General features: G+C 43.2%; 2 protein-coding genes across 2 annotated transcripts in view; one reads left to right on the forward strand and one right to left on the reverse strand.

The window, feature by feature from the left end:
• Positions 1-2,715: 2,715 nt before the first annotated feature.
• On the reverse strand, positions 2,716-6,056 carry LOC309444428 (nuclear cap-binding protein subunit 2). Its single transcript, XM_082062230.1, has 4 exons — positions 5,848-6,056; positions 5,504-5,685; positions 4,135-4,273; positions 2,716-3,478 (listed from the first exon to the last, which is right to left on the reverse strand). Exons 1-4 carry the CDS (start codon positions 5,932-5,934, stop codon positions 3,380-3,382), a joined length of 507 nt encoding a protein of 168 aa, XP_081918356.1. The 5' UTR covers positions 5,935-6,056; the 3' UTR covers positions 2,716-3,379.
• A 73-nt stretch (positions 6,057-6,129) lies between these two features.
• Positions 6,130-15,111, forward strand: part of TEX11 (testis expressed 11) — a 30,984-nt gene continuing 22,002 nt past the window's right edge. The window contains exons 1-8 of the mRNA XM_082062231.1: positions 6,130-6,266; positions 6,347-6,555; positions 8,617-8,701; positions 9,823-9,902; positions 10,367-10,447; positions 10,530-10,649; positions 12,114-12,194; positions 14,636-14,721. Coding sequence (XP_081918357.1) covers positions 6,173-6,266; positions 6,347-6,555; positions 8,617-8,701; positions 9,823-9,902; positions 10,367-10,447; positions 10,530-10,649; positions 12,114-12,194; positions 14,636-14,721 — 836 coding nt within the window. The 5' untranslated portion in view covers positions 6,130-6,172. The remainder of the gene's footprint in view (positions 6,267-6,346; positions 6,556-8,616; positions 8,702-9,822; positions 9,903-10,366; positions 10,448-10,529; positions 10,650-12,113; positions 12,195-14,635; positions 14,722-15,111) is intronic.

A 15,111-nucleotide genomic window follows, 5' to 3' on the forward strand; every position in this document is an offset into this window, starting at 1 on the left:
CAGCTTGTGGTGTTTCTGCAGCAATCTTGGGTCGCACTGTCCAGGAGAGCTCCAGGAGAGCAGAGCCAGTGCTGGGTGAGATTCCTATCTCTCCTTACTCACCCAGCTCCAGGCAGGTCCCAGCCTTTCTACTTTCTGTGGTTAACAGCTTAAGTATGCATGACCCAGTAGATGGTATGAGGCTGTGAGTGGCCGCTAATACTCCCGACCCTGAGCTGTGGCAGGTGGCCAGCTCTCTAATCGTGCAGGCTTAACGCTTTTCTTGCTTTGCTTTTGTAGGTCTGGCACGATGACTCGCTGCCAGGTGGTTGCTCTTCTCTCGCTCTCCTTTCTTGCCAGTGCTGCAGCTGGTAGCCTGGTTCCCACTCCTGTTCCCCAGTCTGTGCTGCAACTCACCAAAGGGCAGTTCGTCACAGCCCATCCTGAAGCTGACAACACGCTGCAACGACACCTGCACCCAGCAGGAGTCTGCCCTGGTCCCTGAGGACTTCCAGAAATAACTCTCTTACGAGATGGTTTATCCCAATGGCACCCGCACCCTCACCATGGTGGAAGTAATTCATATTCTCCATGTAGGACCTCATGCTGCTGTGCCAGGCTGGACAGATGACTGCTTGTATTTTTGCTCTTAAGTCAAATGTCCTGCTCCTTTTCACTGCATGTCAGGGGGAGCTGCTTCACAGGTTTCTCAAAGCTGTCATTGCTTAAACTTGCTGAAGACTAAACATGCAGTTCCTTCAAGACCTGTGACAGTTGTACAGGCACAGCAACCTGACTTGCAAAACAAAAAGGTAGGAGACATTTCAACAAATGAAATGTAAAACCCCCCTTCCCCCAGTTATCAAGACTTCAGGGTAATGTGAGTGTTAAATTAATTTAAATTGTATGCCTGGTCTGCAGATGGGTGTGAAACAGTTTCTATTATCTTGGATGAGGTAATGCATGAAAAATCACAGTTACACATTATTGGGCAGGGACCAGCTGCTATTATTTACATAGTACAAACCAAATTTACAGACAGAATTTAACTTGTTCAATGGAATCACCTGCCATAGCTGAGAGGTTCTTGGGACAGATCAGAAAGGGTTTTCAACTCCTCTGCTCTCTAGTTTGCATCCTAAGAACAGGTTAGAGAGTGTCAGCGATGCTCTTCTTAAAATGGGAAGAAAGTCTGTCATAAACACAGGGGAGTTCCTGGTTCCCTCTTCTCTGAAATGCAGAGTGGGCCTTTGCTTTGCTTAAACACTCCTCTCATTGTGGAAGAGGTGACAGAATAGAGAAAGTTCTCCTAGAACCTACCGATGTGAGACATAAGGACTTGTCATATTCAGAGCAGCCGTTCACTTTCTAAGCAACTTCCTTCTGACATCGGCCATCAGCTATTGCAAAACTGAAGAGGAGGAAAAGGCAGCACCAAGGTGGAAGCTGAGAGAAAAAGAGAAAAACTTGCACCCCCTTTTAGGGTCTATCTTTGTGTTTGCAAGTGACAGCAGCATTAACACACAACAGGAGATGTTGCCCCCCAGTTTGTGTGATAGAGCAAGTGGTTTTGATGTGCAAAATGCAACAGGTACAGGACTCGCTGTTGTAGCAGGTTGACCCTGGCTGGACACCAGGTGCCCACCAAGCTGCTCTATCACTCCCCTCCTCAGCAGCACTGCGGACAGGAAATAAGACGGAGAAGAATTTCACACCCTGCCCCTCAGGGACCAGCCTCCTCAGGGCACATTGCCGTATCACCTCATCCAAAAGTCGTCTTCTCTTACACCAGATGACGCCAGATTCCACAAACTCTTTAGTATGCCCAAACTGTTAATTAGTAGTATTAAACAGCTCACATAAAGGTGAGCAAGGACCTTGGGAACCTCCATAATAAAACCACCCACATCAATCCCAAGTAGGAAGGAGACGTACTCTCTCATCCTCTCTGCCAGACAACTTGCCCAGCACAGGGGCCATGAACGCAAGCACAAAGCACACAGCTACTGCTTGTACTAACGTGTTCCCAAGCTCAGCAAAACACAGATAAGCAGTACAGCCAATAAACCCCATGACCAGCACAGAAGCTTGCTACTTAGTAACTAGTATAGCAGTAGCGTGCTTAATACAACACTGCCCTTGGCTCATGTCCCACCCTGGGTGCCAAAAGGGACTGTAGTGGGTTGACCTTGGCTGGATGCCAGGTGCCCCCCAAGCTCTTCTTGTCACTCTCCTTCTCAGCAGGATCGGGAGAGAAAATAAGATGGAAATCATAGGTCAAGATAAAGGCAGTTTAATACAGCAAAAGCGAGGGCATGTGCAGAAGTAAATGAAACCAAAAGATTTATTTTTTATTTCCCATCAGCAGATGTCCAGTCACTCTCCAGGAAGCAGGGCTTCAGTAGGCACAGTGGTTGCTCCACAAGACAAATCCTGTAGTAACAAATGCCCTCCCCACCCCCCCTCCTTTCTCTTAGCTTTTATTGCTGAGCAGATATCATGTGGTATGGAATATCCCTCTGGTCAGCTGGGGTCAGCTGTCCTGGATCTGCCCCCTCCCAAGATCTTGCCCTCCCCAGCCTACTGATGACAGGCAAATGTTGGAGAGAGCCTTGAGATGAGATACTGCTCAGCAGAAGCCAAATCCCTGCTGTGTTATCAACACCTTCCAGCTACCAACAAACAGCACAGCACTATAAGGGCTGCTAGGGGGATAATAACTCCAACTCAGCCAGATCCAATACAACTGTTTATTTAAAAAATTAAAATAAACTTTTAACAAATCACACCAAACAGTGAAGATCTGAAAAGCCAGGCAGCACTGGGGGCATCATAAGGAGAAATGCTCTGCAGGCCCTGACCAACCCAAGGGTTAAATGTGGAGATAAGCACCTCCAAGCAGATGACAAGGCCTTGTTCCACTTCTCCCATCCAAAGAGCAATACTGCTTTGTAAGCAGATGAGGTTGTAAATTAGAAACCTGAATCTCTTGTGCATCCTCACAAGATGCCCAGACACCTGGAGGGCTCCGATGGCAGTAAGCTTTTAAGAAGTTCCATTTGAGAGCAACCATGGCTGTGGTTGCAGCTTGGAGGAAGTCACCTGCTTAGCTGCAACATGAGGAGTATGGCATAGCACAAAGTCTGTGTGAAAAGCTGCATTTCTTCTTACCCAGAATCCTGCAGAGCTGTCCATTTTTCCTTCCCTTGTTGCCCTGTATCAGCACAGAACATCCTCTCTAGCCCAGAAGGAAGGGGAATGAATACATGTATATCCACAGTCTAAGGAGGGTCACCTTTTGCTGGAACTTGGATCTCACTCCCTACCCCGATCCTAAATCCGAGAACAGGGCTAGCTCCGGAAGGACAGAGCCCTCTACGAGCTAGGACCCACGAGGAAATTAATAGATCGCAGGCTGATGATTTGCCTTCTGCATCTGAATGATCTTGCCAAAGCCACCTCTTCCCACATCGTAGTCTGTCCGGTACTCATCTCGTACCTGGAGTACAGCAGTAACACAGATATTAGTACCCTGCACTGCCTAGACTTCAGAATCATCACCCCCTCCTTCCTCAGTTGGTGGGGAACTGAAGTTCAGGTTAGAAACACTTTGACTCCTTTAAAATCTGTTCAAATAAGCCACAAAAAAGGTGGTGAAAATTACAAATGAGTATCTATGTGATGGCTGAGGTCTTTTTAGACACGGGGCAAAGAAGACCCCAAAACATTTCCATTCAGCTCTGCAGTCCAACTTTCTGAATTGTCAGGCATGGCCTCCAGAATATTTTCTCCCCTCCACCTTGGAAACCTGCAAAGGAACCTCACACCTTCATGCCAGGGCAAACAGCTGCATTATGAGATTGGCCTAGCAGCTACACTGACCCCCTCCATTCAAATTCCGCGTCATATTAAGAATATTAGATTAGGGAAGATTCTGTTTGCATTGCGGAAGTCTGGAGTCCCACACAGAAATGGCCTTCAGTTCTGTTTCTAGCTTTTAACACCAGGCATCAGCTATCAAAACAACATGGGGGTGGCTGAAGTTCATATCAGCTCTTTACAATCTACACATTGCTCTGCATGGGACAAAAGCAGCAAAGCAGAACACAATCTTAGGGGGATCAAATTCAAGGTATGAACTGGTATTGCCTTTACCTGTCCTCCAGTCTTTCCTCTTCCGTACTGTCGCCCTTCCTTAAACCCTGCATCCCAGTCAGTTCGAATGATGCGGTCATCTAGCCGTGTGCCGTTGATAAATCGCATTGCGTGTTCAGCATCTGCTCTTGTGTAGTACCTGAAGCATACTATAAGGAGAACTAAGTGTGTTATTTTGTTGGGGACAAAGAACATAAAAGAGAGAACTATTGTATCTGAGAAGTAGAGAAACTCTGCCTTCCAGCCCTTTCTATTCTTCCTGCTTTCTCTATAGGATCGAAAACTGCGCTTCTATAAATCCAAGCTAAAAATAGTTCCCACTCAGACAGGATTCTGAACTTTAATGTTAGTACCTGCGCAGGCAAGAAGTCGCTTTGGATCACTTATTTCAGCAGTAGATTAAACAAATATGTTAATAACCTGCTAAGCGCCAGAAATCTATCATGTGCCTTTTTTATGTGAAACTTGACTCGGTTTGAACAAGAGGCACAGGCCTCACAGGAGAGCTTTGCGAAGACAGCTCACAGTACAACTTGTACAAGCGTGTACCCTGTGCTTGGGAATACCGCCAATGCTTATTCTGCTGCTTCATTCAGGTGTAAAGTTAAGGTGAGAAAGTGAACATGTGCCTGGTCAGACAAGAGCTAAGACTGACGATTGTAACAGTTCTTATTTTGGCCCTAAGTTCATTAAAGAAATTAACAAATTAAAGGAACTCTCTGCCTTCTCCAGCAAGCACAGCAGCAGTTAACACTTTTCGCACACAGCACCACTGTACAGTATGTCTCTCAATCAAGATGGTGGTGGGGAAGCAGCAAGGCTGGAAGGGAAGCACCTGGTAGAAAGCACCTGACAAGTCTCCGGAGGAGGAGCTGAGGGAACTGGGGCTGTTTATCCTGGAGAAAAGGAGGCTGAGGGGAGACCTTATTGCTCTCTACAACTGCCTGAAAGGAGGTTGTACCATGGAGGGGGTTGGTCTCCTCTCCCAAGTGACAAGTAGCAAGTGATAAGACAAGAGAAAACGGCCTCAAGTTGCAACAGGGAAGGTTCAGATTGGGTATTAGGAAAAAATTTATTAACAGAAAGTGTTGTAAAGCACTGGAACCGGCTGCCCAGGTAAGTGCTGGAGTCACCGTCCCTGGAGGGGTTTAAAAGGCATTTAGACAAAGTTCTTAAGGATGTGGTTTAGTGCCAGAGTTAGGTTACGGTTGGACTCTGTGATCTTGAGGGTCTCTTCCAACCAAAATGATTCTATGACTATCACTCCTTGTCAGGTTTTCCACAGCAGTACAGCTGAGCTTGCTGTGCAGAGGAACTAAAGGTGGCAACCGCACACGGGCTGGCGGTAACAGGGAACCGGAAAGGATACTCGACAAAGCAGAAGCCACAGGGGGTCTTCTTGATCTTGTCCAGCCCCATGACGATCCTCTTGACATCCCCGCACTTGGAGAAGAGCTCCTGGATCTGCTCCTCGGTGGTGTAGAAGGACAAGTTGCCAACGTACAGCGTAGAGGAAATCTTCAGGGATTTCTCCTGCAGCTGCTTGCTACCCTGAGGGGAGCAGGCACGGGGTTAGCGCTCCTGCCGCCCCGGCGGGCCCCTCCCGCTCGCCCGGCCTTGCCTCGGGCCCCGCCCGCGCTGTCAGAGGCCGCTCCACCCCCGCCCTGCCCGGGCCCCACCGCCCCCACCCCCGCGCCTCAGGCCCGGGCGCACCCGGAAGTGCTGGTCGCGGTACTGGCTGATCTCGCAGTAGGAGTCGCTGTTGAGCCCGCTCAGCGTCGTGTGGAGCAGCCCCGACATCTCTCCTGCGCCCGGCCGGGCCCCGCTCCCGGGATCCTTCCACAACGGCCGCGGCGCCCACCGGACGGCGAGCGGGGGAGACGGTCCGCCGCGCCATCCGACTGGCCCCAGCGCCTGTCACTCTAGGCGGGGAGGCGGGGCGGTACCGCCGGACACCCAATGGGCATGCGGAGCCACCGGCAGAGTTGGGTTCGGTCCGGCCGCGGCGCCGGGCCCGGCATGCTCTGCGGCGCCGCGCATGCGCAGCGGCGCCGTTCCCGCCCCGGGTCACCTCAGAGCGGCGCTGAGGGGCGGCCCCGCCATGGCGGGAGCGCGTCTGGTGGCCGTGGAAGGTGCCGTCTGCTGCGGGGCCAGGGCTGCCTTCCCTGGGAGCCCGGGTTGTGTCTTACGCCCCTCTCGTCCTGTCTTCCAGGGCTGGTACGGGAGCTGCTGAGGGAAGAGGCCCCGTCCCGCATCGCCGCCCTCACCGAGCAGCTCTTCCAGGCGGCGAGCAACATCTCTGAGGAGGGCGGGGGGGCGGCTGAGGTTGAGCCCCGGCCTTCAGGCCCGGGGCGCCTCCCCGAGCCGCCTGAAGAAACGGGGGGTTCGTGTGTTTCACCCCCCGCGGCAGCGCTCGCCCAGGTGGGTGGCTGTGGCTCCCGCAGCTCTGCCAGCCCCTGCCCTCATCCCTAATCTGTAATTTTAGCGCTGTTGGGATCTAAGGACAACAGTTTGTTATTTTTTCATCTTTTGACTGAACAGAGCTAAAGTCCAAAATAAAGTTGGAGATACTACGTTTAAAAAGTCAAAGCAAAATATTGATCCAAAAAGTGAGCATCATAATGGGAAAAGTTACTGGCGACTTAATGATGTTAAGGTTTTTATTATGGCAGTTTTATGGTAGTATTTAATTGTAATTTTAAGTAGAAATGCAAGTGTAGAGCACTGATGCATTGAGAGTTTGGTACTGGGTAGAGGAGAGGTCCTTTTTGTCCTGTGCCGGGGTTCAGACAGTGACAGCAGATGCTTGAGGAGGAAGAAACAAGTGAGTGTTTTAACTGCCTGGTAAACCCAGCACACAGTATTGGAGTTGGAAGTACCTATTTTCATACATTATAAAAGTGGGTTAGATTGTTGTTAATAATGTTTTTTTTTTTTCCTTCCATGTATTTCTTCTAGAGGAGTTCTTACAAAGTAGTGAACATCTACTTTAAAAGGCCTTTTCAAAAAGAAGTCTGATGAGCAATACATGACTCAGGAATAAAAACAAGACCAACTGAGATATTGTTCAACCTTTTAATCTGAAATTATATTTTGAAGAGATATAACTCATAGCAATTGTCATCTAAAGAAGGCTGATTTTCAAAGTCCTAAATTTGTGACAAAGACCAAGATGGGTTAGCAAGTGGCACACCAGAAAGCATGCTTAGTGCAGTCTGTAAGGAAATATGGGAGCATAGAACTGGCATCTTTCTTCTTTAATCAGTTGAGTTAAATTATTTTTAAAGAAAGGAGATATTAATTTATAATCTGATCTTTTCAATAAAAGGGGCCTTAAAATGTCTCCTAGTTAGGCAAGAGTGCATTTTTAGGCCAGATCTGCTATGGAAACTAGGATGTGAAGTGATGGTGCCACCCTTCAAGGAGCTTATTGTCTTTATGAAGGCCTTTTTAACAAGAGTATACAGTCAGTAGCCTTTGTCCTTTTTTTTCTGCTAATATCAGAAGTTTCTCAATGTTTAAAATAATTAAACTACTTAGTTTTCATTTTGATAGGAAAAATATGTGAAGCCTTATTGTAAATGTGTTAAAACCTCATACAATTCTTGTATTTTTTTTCTAATCCCTTCAAATTCTGTGACATTTGTTTAATATGTACATAAGATATTCTGAAAGCTGCCAGTGAATCAGTTGTGTTTTGGACACGGTGATTTACTATTGCACAAATTTGGTATCTATGAATGTTTGTGAGAAAACTTCACCCTGGACAGACAGAGTGGGGTCATGTTTTGTTAAGAATGGAAAAGGATTTGATAGAAACATAGGCTAGGACACTTCAGTAATATGACAGATTAGTGGGATTTGGTTAGGAACATACGGGAATGTTTCTGAAGTTCATCACTTTACTTACAGAATTGGCTGTTACACATAATTTCACATAATTTCAAATTGGAGCTGAAGGCACTGGTGGATGATGTGACACATATGTGCTATTGGTCATAGGATTAATTAGTTCTTTTTAGCTTCAGTTCTTGTCAGCCTGGGATTTACACAGTCGTGTTCTTTCTTACCTTGCTTCAGCTTAGAAGTGCTCTCATGTTTTTAGAAGATGTAAAATAGTCTTTTATAACACTGAATATATCTTATGAAATATACATATGAAAAGAGTATGTGCTTCCTGCCAGCTGCTTATAATTCTGAAATCATGGATCTGTAGAAAAGAATGATCCCTACTTTTAGCTGAAGAAATGCTACGTGGTGCATTCAGCATGCTGTTTTCAGGTCACAATCCCTGATCTCCCTGTGGGATCATGGAACTGTTTCATGGAAAACTTATACCTTTGACTGCAATGTAAAAGGAAGTTGCACAAACATGTGGACAGGTCATTACTGTGATACACATAAAAGATGATTTCCAGTAGTGAATTTCAATATTACTCAAATCCAAGACAAAATTAAATTTAATGGAATTCTCCTGCTCAGGTTGAAGAGGGAGCAATAAACCTGTGGAACTGGACTGTGACCAAGCACACGGGTTCTGTTGTCAATGATGAGCAAAGAGCTAAATGTATGTATGTGTTCTATATACATGGTGCTGTAGATTTGTTTGGATCTTTGCAGATAGGGTGTAGGCAGATGAAAATATACAGCTGGGCTTGTATAAACAGTTCTGGAAGGAGCATCCTAGTGTAATAGTGATCTCGTGACACACAATCTGTGTAGGCATTCTTATCCCTCCCCCTTTCTGTGCCAGAGCGTCAGTAAAGCAGTGATGTGACCAAAGGAAATTGATTTGTCTTCTAATGCTATGGTTTTAATCTAAAAACGTACGTAAATAAAAGAAATGTACGTTTTAGACTGTTGGTCACTTAATTTCTATCAGTGGGGTTGTTTCTTTAATGAAACTATCTCATCAATGTTTACATACAGAAAACCTCTGGATCCCTTTTTAACTTGCCTACCTTAGCCAGGTGGGTTTGCTTGGAGCCAGGAGCTGGTCTCAGGGAAAGCAAAATGAGCTTTTGGTCTTTTCCCTCAACCTGTTCTTCATGTGGTTCTGCAGGATTGCAGTATCTGGCCTACATCTTTGTCTTGAGGGATTATAGTCAAAATTATGTATAATCTGCATCATATAAATTATATTGGGTAAAGGGAAAAGGGTAAACGTACACAAAATAAGTAGTAATTGTAGAGTGTAATGTTCTCAGATCTTGTATCACAGCTGAAGGGCCAGGGAGAGGCTATTTTAAATACTTTAAGTGGTGTCTTTTCCACCCCTTGTGTATAAGGAAGGCCTGAAAATATTTTTGCTTTTTACTTTGAAAATGTAAAGAGTATTAAACTTCATTTCCGTCTTGTGCTGAAGGCTATTTTGAGACGCTCAAGGCACGTTAACTGTTAGCACCTGCAAGGTAATTAAGTCTTTGAATACTATGCATTAATTTAAACTCTCTCTAAACTGTTTAATAGGTATTTTGATGATAATATTTTTTTTTTTTCTAATGCTTAAAAAGCCATTTTAAACAGTTCGGCTAAAATTCAGACTGCTTTGACTCCTGAAGCTTCCAGATTTTTCTCTCTTGAAATTTAAAATGACAAGCAGTCTTTCAGATATGGCAGGGCCTGACTTTGGAAAAGAAAAAAAAAAAGGAGGGGGAACTTAGGAATGTCTGCGCTGTTTTCTTGCAGTACGGTTTGTTGCTTGCAGACTGGTGTGCCTCTGTGAAGGCAGTGATCCTCCGGAGGGAACTATTCGAAGACAGATTTTGGTAAGGCCAGCGGTGGGTGAGCTATCAAGTACAGTTGATCGCCAAGGGAAACCTTCAAAACCCTATCATGGTTGCTTTGGAAAGGCAGCAAAATACCCCTATAGTTCTGGTGAATATGCATGTTGGAGGGGAGCCTGTATTGTCATGGGGATCCCTTGCTGAGGCAGCACAGTTAGGAATTTCTGGACAGTACAGTTAGCATCACATCTTTGTCATATGGTCGAATGTTACATGAGCAGCATATTTATTTATTTCAGTATCTTATAATATTGTCTAGTAGGACACCATATGTCTTATGCTGCATCTGAGTGTTAAGGACTTCAATCAGATGTGAGAGGCACTTGACAGAAATTGAAGAGCTGAAACACCCCTTCCTATGTTAGATATGTGCATCAAGATGAGATCTAACATTACCTTTCTTGAAAGTGACTATATTTTCACAAAGCACTTATATGCTCCTTCAGATGTCTATGAAAACTGGGAAAGGATGGATAGATATTGGAAAAGCTGATATCGCCGATGGATTTCTAGAGACTGCCATGAGCGTAGGTTCTTTTCCAGTTCTAATTTCTTCTAAACACACCTATTTGTAAGTTCCATGAGTGATGCCTATGCTTTGTTTTCCAGAGTATAGAAAAACTGTATGCAAAGTTACTTAAGGGGAGCGATGGTGAAGCAGATATTAATGTGCACAAAGCCGATGTGGAGAAGAACCTCTTCAAAGTTCTCTCTTATCAGGCTGAATCAGTATGTGTTCTTTCCAGTTCTCCTTATAAGTCAGTAGGGGTACAGAGGGAAACTCTGACCCAGTTATTACATGTATGAATGCTTGGCATTGAAGACTTGCTGAGGGCTGCATTTCCTTCACTTAGATGTAAGATAGCAGATCTCGTGTTTGCATTCAGTGTTGCCATCATTTAATGATTTTTAATTTGCCTAATTTATTGCAGTTGTTTCTGCTGTGGTGTTTATATCTTCTAGTTCAGATTCGTTGCTCTGTGATTTGGCTAGTGTGGCTGTTTATAAAACAAACAGCTGCCTTTCTGAATCATAAATGTGTCAGTTCCAAAGGTGTCCTGTGCTTGACTGGAGAAAGGGGATAGGACTGGTGTAGAACCTGGGTCCTCCAAACCGCGTTTGTTAACATGTACACAGCAAGACTAGTCACTTTGGAACGCTCATCATACTGTACTAGGCTGATTGAAAGTGTGCAAAGGTATTAATAGTATTCACCACGCTGCAGATAGCCAAGGTTCATATCTAACAAATAGATATTATAAGCCAAAGGTGCAAAGTCTTCTGTAGTTCACAGCTTTCATAGCTGCAAACTCATGAACATCATCAAAGACAGAGATGTTTCTATACATGAATACCCTCTCTTCCATGACCTTATATGTGCTGCTTTCCACATATAAAGGCTTTAAACAGTGAGAGAATCAGTATAAAACTACAAGGTCTGGAAACAGTGAGTTCTATGACATTTGATATTTTTGTTGAAGTCTCAACCTCTGGCATCATACAATGAGGTAAGAATAATGGTGATAATTATGGAAAAAAAAGCCTAGTGCAGTATGAGAGAAGTCTGAAAAAGTGCTAAAGGTTTTCTAGGGGATCAACAACACAAATTGCAATAATTCGGAGCAGGTAATTTAGGAATGTTAAGTTTGGTGAGGCATTGGTGTGCCTGACTGAAGTTTCTGAGTACTTTATCAATGCTATAGAGTATTACTGGCATATGAGTGTAAATAAGAGAAAATATAGCTACCTCCATTTGTTGATAACAGCACTGACCTCAGTATCTACAAGGGAAGTACTACCTTCAACATTCTCAAGAGCTTCCCTAAAAAGGCTAAAGCAGTGGCCAAAATTTTTAATTTGATCATGAAGACAAAAGACGACTTTACATTGTTGGAGAGGTGGTTTAAGATTTGCTGAACTGCTGTGTCATCTTAACATATGAATGAACTTCTCCCATGTATCTGGCCTTTTCATGCTGCCTGAGCACTGCAGTGTTTTTCTGGAAGTCTTTATCATCTGGCAACATATAGAAATATACAGAATTATTGTAGCACTGTAAGGACAGATATCTAATCCCCAACCTAGCTTTACTGCATGTGAAAAACCCAAGTCCTGTTTTAGAGAATCAGTCTTTTAATGAATTTTAAAGACAAGTTGTTCACAGTTTGTTGGCATGCTCTACTGCTTTCTTAGGCAGTTGCTCAGGGGGATTTTCAGAAAGCAGTGATGTGTGTGCAGCGCTGCAAAGATATGTTGATGAAATTGCCAAAAGAGGTAAGTGAAATCATCCTTTCTTTATCATTCCAAACTTTGAAAATCTGCTTTCCTCTCTATGTGTTAAAGTACTCTGAGCTGTGTATCTCTCCTGTAATTGGTTGCTTCTTTGAGATTTTCTTACTAAAATTTTTGCATGAAAACAGCAAGGTTTTTTCTTCAAAGTTCATTTTATTCTTGTTTCTCAAAGTTTATCATTCAAAATAGAACAATAAACTAACGAATGAGAGAAGACAGATCAGCAAGCAAGGCAAAAAGCTTTATAAACTGAATGAGTGACCTACTCTTCTGCAGAACCAGCTGCATTTTACATCTTGATCTTGTGTATTACATATTCACTTGTACCCACATGAATTTTTATCTATAAACAGATGGGACAAGAGAAGAGCTGAGCTCCTAAGTTTTTGATATGCAAGTCTATCACTATCCTCAGTACTAATCTTTGTCTTCATAAAGCAGTAGAGCTATGAATGGAGGCTTCCCATTGCACTAAACTGTATTTTTATAGTTCTTTTGTCACAGAACAATGTCCAGAGAAAACAAACTCTAGCATATGCAGACTAACTCTTTGTTTGCAAAGATAAAAATCTAATATGTTTACATCAGAATAAACTTTCCCACTTTTATTTTCATTTGCTTACTTTAATGTTTTCCCAATATTTAGGAATTATTTTGTTCCTGTTGTGGTACAGGCAATAAAATTAAAGGGGTAGTTGTGAATTCTGAAAGGGAAATATGGGAAATATGTTTGGAGTTTAATTTGGTTGAATTTATTTTTTGTGATCTGCGGGTGGTGTTCAGTGCATCTGAGAGACTAAGTTGCAGGGGTCTGGCTTTTATTCGAAACATAAAAGCAGAGCTGCTCACTGGGAATTGTTGAAAATGCTCACTGGGATCTTTGCATTACTATTCCTCATTTAGTTTTAATTTCATGCTTTCTGCTTAAACTCCTTCATTAAATAATATCAAACTTCTCGTGATGAATGCTCTTCACAAACCAGGAGCACCAATGCAGACAAGGAAAAGGTTTCTGATTATGAGAGAGACAATTTACTTCTCGTGGTGGTGTTTAAACAATGAGGAAAAAGGAAAGAGTTAGTGATTGCTGAGTGACTTCAAAACTTTTGTTCCACTAGGTAGCTGTGAGTCCTTAACTCGTCCAGGCTCCTGTTGTACCAGAGAGCACTTGCAGAACATCACAAAGGGGTGGTTGCGTTATGGTAACGTGTGGTACCACAGATCAGCTGAGGATTTGCGGCTTGTGGATCATCAGTGATCTATGAACCATAACTGGGAACTCTTGCCCTGCAGAGTGAAATGCCGGAATTGTTCCAGACATTTGTTGTTCAGAGAGGTGCCAAGTTTATAAGAATATTTAGTGTTATGCTTGAACGCAGTAATTCACTGAAACAGTATTTTAATTATCCTTTGAAATATTTCTTTTCAAAGCATGCAAGTAAATGACTGGGGTATGCCACAGTATGCCCACAGCATTATGCTAAACACTTTGCGTGAAACCTTCAGTACAGTAACCTTTCTGTTTTGGAAAGCAAAAGTTCATAAATACAGTTATGAAAAGTAAGGGTTTCATATCTGAGGGTGATATTTTGTTGTTGTTGTTCATGCATACTGAATCTGTGCTTTTTTCTCTGGATTACAATGAGAAAAACAATAAATTTGAAGCAAGATGCTGTGCTACCTCACTACTTCTTGCCCGAGGGTTTGAAATCTGTAGTCACTTGAAAGAAGCATCATTTATACTTGGAAAAGAACGTTACTGCAGACACAAAATGGATGTAAATATTGGTAGCCTGTTAGCATATAAAATGGCTTTTCATTCTCTTCTTTGGATGACATATGACAGCTGCAAATAATTTCAAAGGAAAGACAAGTTGTTATGAACAGACATTGCCAGGGCTGCCTGATAAAGCAGAAAGCAGTAGTGCTCTGAATAACCAAGGATTCAAAACCAGTTTTCTCTTAAGACTTGTAATGTGGATGATCTTTTTTTAACCCCAAGAGTTGTGCTGGTAGAAAACTACCATAGAAGAGGTAGAGACCTGTTCACTTAACTATGTAAAACATTTTTGTAGTTTTAAAAAATGAAGTTGTAATATTCTAGTTTTTCCTCTCAAGTTTTAATTTTTATTGGTTGTTTTACACATTTCTAATGCTTTCACTGAGATTTCGAGGAACTATGCTACCTCATGTATTTCAAAGATCACACTGTTTTGCGTGTCCTGGACTGGTTAATGATGTTTCACTTTCCCACACAATTACAATTCCATTTTAGTCATGTTCAAGATCTCCTTGTATAAGGTCAGAAGTGATAACAGTGGATGTATCAAGTAAAATGCATTTTAAAGAACCAGAGACTGGAGTGCCAAAGGTCTAATGATGTTTTTAGTGTACATTATAGAAACAGGAGTCTTTTATTGCAGACCTGTTACCTGTCAATCCTATGTTACAATTTTGGAGTGGAAACCTATGAATGGAAGAAGTATGAACAGAGTTCTTTCTGGCTCAGGTAACGTGCAAAGGCAAACAAAATAAAATCCCGCTTTTGAGATGTAAAAATACGTTTGAAGGAGAGGGGGGAGCAAGATAAAGTAGAGGTTTAATTAAAGTGTGAGAATACAAGGTTGTAGCTGAACTGAATTAGCTGAGCAGATACCTAGTGACTGTCTTACTCTGTTGCCTGCCATTTATATCTGCTTTCCACATCAGTTTTCATGCCATTGGAATGAAAGTCTTTCCATAGTTCTCGTCAATTCTCTCCCTAACATTTCTTCCAAAAAGATGATTCTTATGAAGAGGCTCTTTCCAGTTTTAGTGTCACTCATAAGTGATAGTGAAGGGATTTAAAAACTTCAGAAAAGACGAGACAAATTCTTCTGACTGGTTTTAAGTGGATGTG

The sequence above is a fragment of the Streptopelia decaocto genome, assembly GCF_964273445.1.
Source record: "Streptopelia decaocto genome assembly, chromosome: 10".
NCBI lineage: Eukaryota > Metazoa > Chordata > Aves > Columbiformes > Columbidae > Streptopelia > Streptopelia decaocto.